This window comes from Poecilia latipinna, unplaced genomic scaffold (genome assembly GCF_001443285.1).
Source record: "Poecilia latipinna isolate Pla-1442-1.1 unplaced genomic scaffold, P_latipinna-1.0 Scaffold2997, whole genome shotgun sequence".
Classification (NCBI taxonomy): Eukaryota; Metazoa; Chordata; class Actinopteri; order Cyprinodontiformes; family Poeciliidae; genus Poecilia; species Poecilia latipinna.
Genome location: NW_015115613.1, coordinates 4,775 through 9,718, shown reverse-complemented (window position 1 = coordinate 9,718; position 4,944 = coordinate 4,775). Strand labels below are relative to the sequence as shown.

Below are 4,944 nucleotides of genomic sequence, written 5' to 3'. Positions count from 1 at the left end.
GGGCCAAGACAACCCAAATTGGGTATATTCAGGATTTAGCTGTGACACCAACATGTAAAAGCCTTATCTGACTGTTATGTGCTACGTTTGAAGCCAGATATGACCAGATATGACTCTAGATGAGATTAGACACCCAAACAGCCGCAGCCCAGAGCTGGACGTGGATCTGAGAGTCAATTCTGACAAATTAAACCCAAAGGAAACATAAACCTAAATGAAAAGTGACCCCAGAATAGATCCCTGAAGACTTCCACCAGTACAGGGTGACTCTCCAGACATTGGACCAGAACCGGTCAAGACCAGAACCCCCAGTGGAGAGATGCAGACGCCGAGTCCAGCCAGGTCCAATTCAGCCGACACTCCAGAACCAGCGGCCAATACAAGATGGATAAAGCTTTTCAGTCAGACAGGACTGCCACTGCACTTCAGCGGACCTAAACCGCTGAAGGACGGACGAGTCCAGCTTGGGGTCAAGTTCAGGTTGGAGCAACTCCTGAACCGGGTCTGATGGAGAAAATGCTCCACATGTCAGAACCAAGAACCTGCAGAACTTTTCACGGACCAACCAGGTTTGGACTGACAGACGTCTTCCCGATTCAATCTGGTTAAAAACAGCAGAACTTGACCAACGTCTTCCGAGAGGACCGGACCGAAGCTCAGAGTCCGGACCGGTTTCAAACGCCCCAAACAGGAAGGCCCGAATTGGGTTTCGAGAACCTCCTTCTGTCTTTACAGAAAATGGTTTCTGACTCCTAAAGACGAAACAACGAGCCTAACACCAAATCAGCTGCCGCCGGCTGAAAAAACATGTCAGGCTGTTATGCTGAGGTCCAGAAGAACCAACAGAACCTTGGCGCTGGATAAACATGACTTTCCTCCAGTCCCGTTTGGGGCGGAAAGAAAACTTGCAGAACCTCCAAGGAGAGGGTCTGGACCTCTGGTGACCCGGTTCTGTCTGGGGTCTCATTTGTTCAGACAGTCATGTGATCATTACCGTGACGTGACCCGGTTCAGTCCGGCCCGCAGGTCGTCCAGAGTGCACGCCGTCAGAACCGTGTTGACCTCCATGCTGCCGTTGGACTGGACCCGTCCTGAAGCCTTCATCAGACGCAGAACCAGCTGGCCCAGTCTGAGGTTCTGCTGGTGGCCAAGGCCCGCGGGCTGCTGGGAACAGGTGCAACAGTGAGACCAACTAGACAGGAACAAGCCGGACCGGATCCAGCCTTACTCACCTGTTTCGGGTCGTCGTGGTACAGAACCAGACCCAGAGACTGGACGTTGAAGGAAAACTTCAGCGTCTCCACGGCTTCATCCTCATCTCGCTCTCCTCTCCCAGCTGGCTTCCCAGGCTCACCTGGGCAGGTAGAACACAAGTGACTTAACTCCACATGCGACCCACACCGGCCCGGTTCAGGGTTCGCCTGCAGTTGTCCAACCTGCAGGGGGCGCCGCGACCGCTGGAACCTGCAGGTGGACCTCTTTTGGGGCGGCGCCGCCATTCAGACCGCCGGCTTCTGCCAGGTTCTCCGTCAGGATCTGCAGTGTGACCCTGAGGTCGTCCTGGCTGAGCTCCAGCTGCACACACAGATACCGGGTCAGAACCAGGAGCAGAACCTGGGCCTCTTCTCACCTGCAGAGCTAGCCTGGGGTAGTTAGCCTGTTAGCCTTCAGGAGAGGTGGGGGGAACCAGAACGGGCAGAACCAGACCCACATATCAGCAGAAACACCTGATGCTGTGAAGCATGGTGGTGGAGGAGTGATTATGTGGGTCTGTTTTGGAGGCAACCCTGACCTGAGCTCTGACCTCTGACCTCGAGCTTGGCCCCATACCTCCGTGGGCCTCAGGTCTCCATCCAGCTCCACGGCGGCCATCTTGTGGTACCAGGACGCCGCCAGGTTCCTCCTGATGCTGAGCTGCAGGTTCACCGGCCTCAGCAGCTCGACGCTCGGCTTCTCGGACCCGGAGTCCAACCAGGTTCTGGAGGACAGCGGGACAACGTGGGTCAGCTCTTTAGGCCTCTCTCAGGCGGCGACCCGGTCCGGTCGGACTCTGGTCGGCTCACCTGGACAGGTGCAGCTCAGACAGCTGCACAGCCATGTTGTCGACTACAGCAGGCAGGGGGCGCTCTCCCGCCGGCAGCACAGAGAAACTGTTCCCCACCGTAATGAGACCCAGGTCCATCACAAGTGCATTATGGGAAGTGGAGGACTGGGGGATGATGATGAGGGGAGCCTTCACCCAGACGTCCAAGGACAGACGGAACGTCCTCTGGGCCAAGACGCTGGACGCAGCTTTCTCTGCAGCCTGCGTCGTCGCCGAGCTCAGCGCCTCTTTTGCTGCCTGGAAGTTGTTGCTGAAGTTCTGAGGGAAAAAAGACAAAAGCTTAGAAAATGAGGCTAACCGGTCCAAGAGAAAACAGGAGGACGTCTTTCTGTCCTCCAGACTCACCAGCAGAGACATGATGAACCTGTGCAGGTAGACCACCCGGATACACCCCACCCTCAGCTTCACCTGGCCGTCCGTCTTAGAGGTGTCGGCGTAGCCGGCGCCCTCGGTGGCGTTGGGAGTCAGACTCATGCTGAAGCTGAACACCTCGTCTCCCACGATGGAGACGGCCTGCAGGACAGGGAAGACCACAGAGACATTAGGGGACGCAAGGGGCCGCTCTGCTGTCACCAACATGGCTGCTGAGACGGAGATGCCTGCTCCGCCTACAGAGACGGAGGCTCTGCAGCCAGATGAGGTTCTGCTTTCTGACTCTTCAGGATGAAAATAGATGCATGCCACACTTGTCACACTTTCATTGGCAACTTCTTGGTATTTTGTGGTCGTAGCAAGAGAGTCCTCTATGGAGTGAATCTGGTTCAATCCTTGCAACCTGAGGCGACCCGCTCTCACCTCCTTGTGGACGGACCTGGGATCTACGTCCAGGACGACGACGTCCCGCAGCCGGGCCGATATCTGTGTCTGATCGCCTCGCCTCAGCAGCGAGGTGTCCAACCCTGAGGACGAAATCACAGGTCAGAGGATGTGCCTGATGCAGCTGCAGCGTCAGGCTAACGGTCCTCACCTGTGACTCTGATGTCAGCCATGTTGGAGGTCTGGTCACACACCAGGATGTTGAAGGCTCCCAGCGTCATCGTCGCCTTCAGGTCCACCACCTCTGGGTCTGCATGCGAGACCGGGACACCTGTGTGACACATCGCGGCCTCAGATTAGCTTTGAACGTACCGCGGGTTCAGCTCAGGCTGCATGGACAGATACTGACCGGACCTGGAAGTCGCCATCTTGTCTTCCGTCTTCTGCCGGACGTCCTTCTCTGCAGGTGGCACGCTGCTGGACGACGACAGAGACATGGACAGGAAGTTGGCAGCGGACAGGAGAGCCTGGGTGTGGAGCAGGACGTCCAGAGACGAGAACATCACCTGAGGACACACCAAGACAAACCCTGAAGTCCTCAGGAGAGACTGAGGACACTCAGAGCAGAAGACCTGAAGACCTAAGGAACACTGTAAAGCACTGATCCAGAAGGAAGACTGAAGTCAAGAGTTTTGAGATTTTACAGTGATGGACAGACTGCCGGTCCAGCAGGATTTGGTCTAAAGTTCATTAAATCCGACACCTGGAAGGACCCTGAATGCCTCGTCAGCCCGGGTCGGACTCACCCGGATCATTTGCTCCGTGTTCTTGTAGACGGAGCAGAACTCTGGTCCGGTGCGGTCTGCCTAGGAATACATGGAGCAGAGAGACTCAGACCAGAACCAGAACAGAATCAGAACCAGCCCATCAGGATCATCGGGTTCTTCTACCTTGCAGAACTCAACCTTGAGCAGCTCGGCCCCGGACTCAGCCGAGGAGCTGATGAGACACAGCGGGTCGCCGCCGGCGTCTGGAACCAGGGGGAACAACAGAAACCTGAAGCATGACCGGGTTCTACTGGGCAGGTACCAGTAGAACCCAGTGACCAGTTCTAGTCTGACCTTTGAACTCTAGGCTCTTCATGGAAACCTGTCTAATGTAGGTGGTGGCGCACAGGTCGAACATGCGGACCTTGGTGTGGATTCCCAGCTGGTCGAGTTGGAACACCAGGAACGGCGCCTCCTGCTGGTCAAGCCGCTTCTTGAGGGACAGCAACACCTGCAACAGGAAGCAGAACGGTGGAGCAGCGACCAGGAGCAGGTGACCTCTGACCTGGTCAATCCATCACCTCTTTGACTTCAAAGTCAACCAGAACTTTGACGACGTCGTCTGCAGGCGGTCCTTCACTGGCAGAAGCCGTCTGACCATCAGACTGTCGCGGCTCTGGTTCGGGCTGCCCGCTAAGCTCCGCCTTCCCTGTGGCGGTAAACTCAGATTTAGGTCCTTAAGTAATCTTAACTAATCTGAAGCTCAAAACTGAACCAGTTCCTCCAGGAGAATTCCTCTAGTTCCCCTGAACTGCAGCTCCCCCTTCTGACTAACGGAGCCCTGAGCTTGTTTCTCTGCACCGAGACGGTCCCATCTGGGAGTGATGGAGACAATGACACCCAAAGTGTTGCTTATATCCACAGCCTGCTGGGTCTCTAGTGGCGAAGCAGTTTGAAGCTTCATTGCCTCATTAGCAGCCGGTCGCCGCATGTTACACAGAGCGGCTTGTAATGTTTGCCTCACCTCCCGGTCCGGGATAAATCCATCCTCCTGTCTCTTCTCTGGGCCTTTTCCCCTTTGCAAAGAAACTTTCCAAAGACATCTGATCTGTTTCTTACTCATTTTGCTTGCATTGGTGTGCAAGACATAACCCGAGAGAATCCAGTTAAAGGAATTTCAAAATAAAAGATCCTTCAGACTCAGATGATACATAAAACAGAAATATTTAATTATTTCTTGTGGACCCCAGTCCCAGTACGTCCACGGACCGGTACTGGTCCACAACCTGGGGTTTGGGGGCGACTGCTCTAGATCAG

At 55.3% G+C, this 4,944-nt stretch overlaps 1 protein-coding gene across 1 annotated transcript in view; it reads right to left on the bottom strand.

Annotated features, from left to right (window-relative positions):
- Nucleotides 1–4,363, bottom strand: part of vps13c (vacuolar protein sorting 13 homolog C) — a gene marked incomplete at its 5' end in the record, with an annotated part of 52,647 nt that extends 48,284 nt beyond the window's left edge. Inside the window, 13 exons of the mRNA XM_015022406.1 lie at nt 995–1,164; nt 1,233–1,354; nt 1,437–1,575; nt 1,831–1,978; nt 2,064–2,362; nt 2,450–2,617; nt 2,900–3,003; nt 3,072–3,191; nt 3,270–3,426; nt 3,667–3,726; nt 3,811–3,890; nt 3,982–4,138; nt 4,209–4,363. Of these exons, the coding sequence (XP_014877892.1) occupies nt 995–1,164; nt 1,233–1,354; nt 1,437–1,575; nt 1,831–1,978; nt 2,064–2,362; nt 2,450–2,617; nt 2,900–3,003; nt 3,072–3,191; nt 3,270–3,426; nt 3,667–3,726; nt 3,811–3,890; nt 3,982–4,138; nt 4,209–4,363 (1,879 nt within the window). The remainder of the gene's footprint in view (nt 1–994; nt 1,165–1,232; nt 1,355–1,436; nt 1,576–1,830; nt 1,979–2,063; nt 2,363–2,449; nt 2,618–2,899; nt 3,004–3,071; nt 3,192–3,269; nt 3,427–3,666; nt 3,727–3,810; nt 3,891–3,981; nt 4,139–4,208) is intronic.
- Between the last annotated feature and the right edge of the window lie 581 nt (nt 4,364–4,944).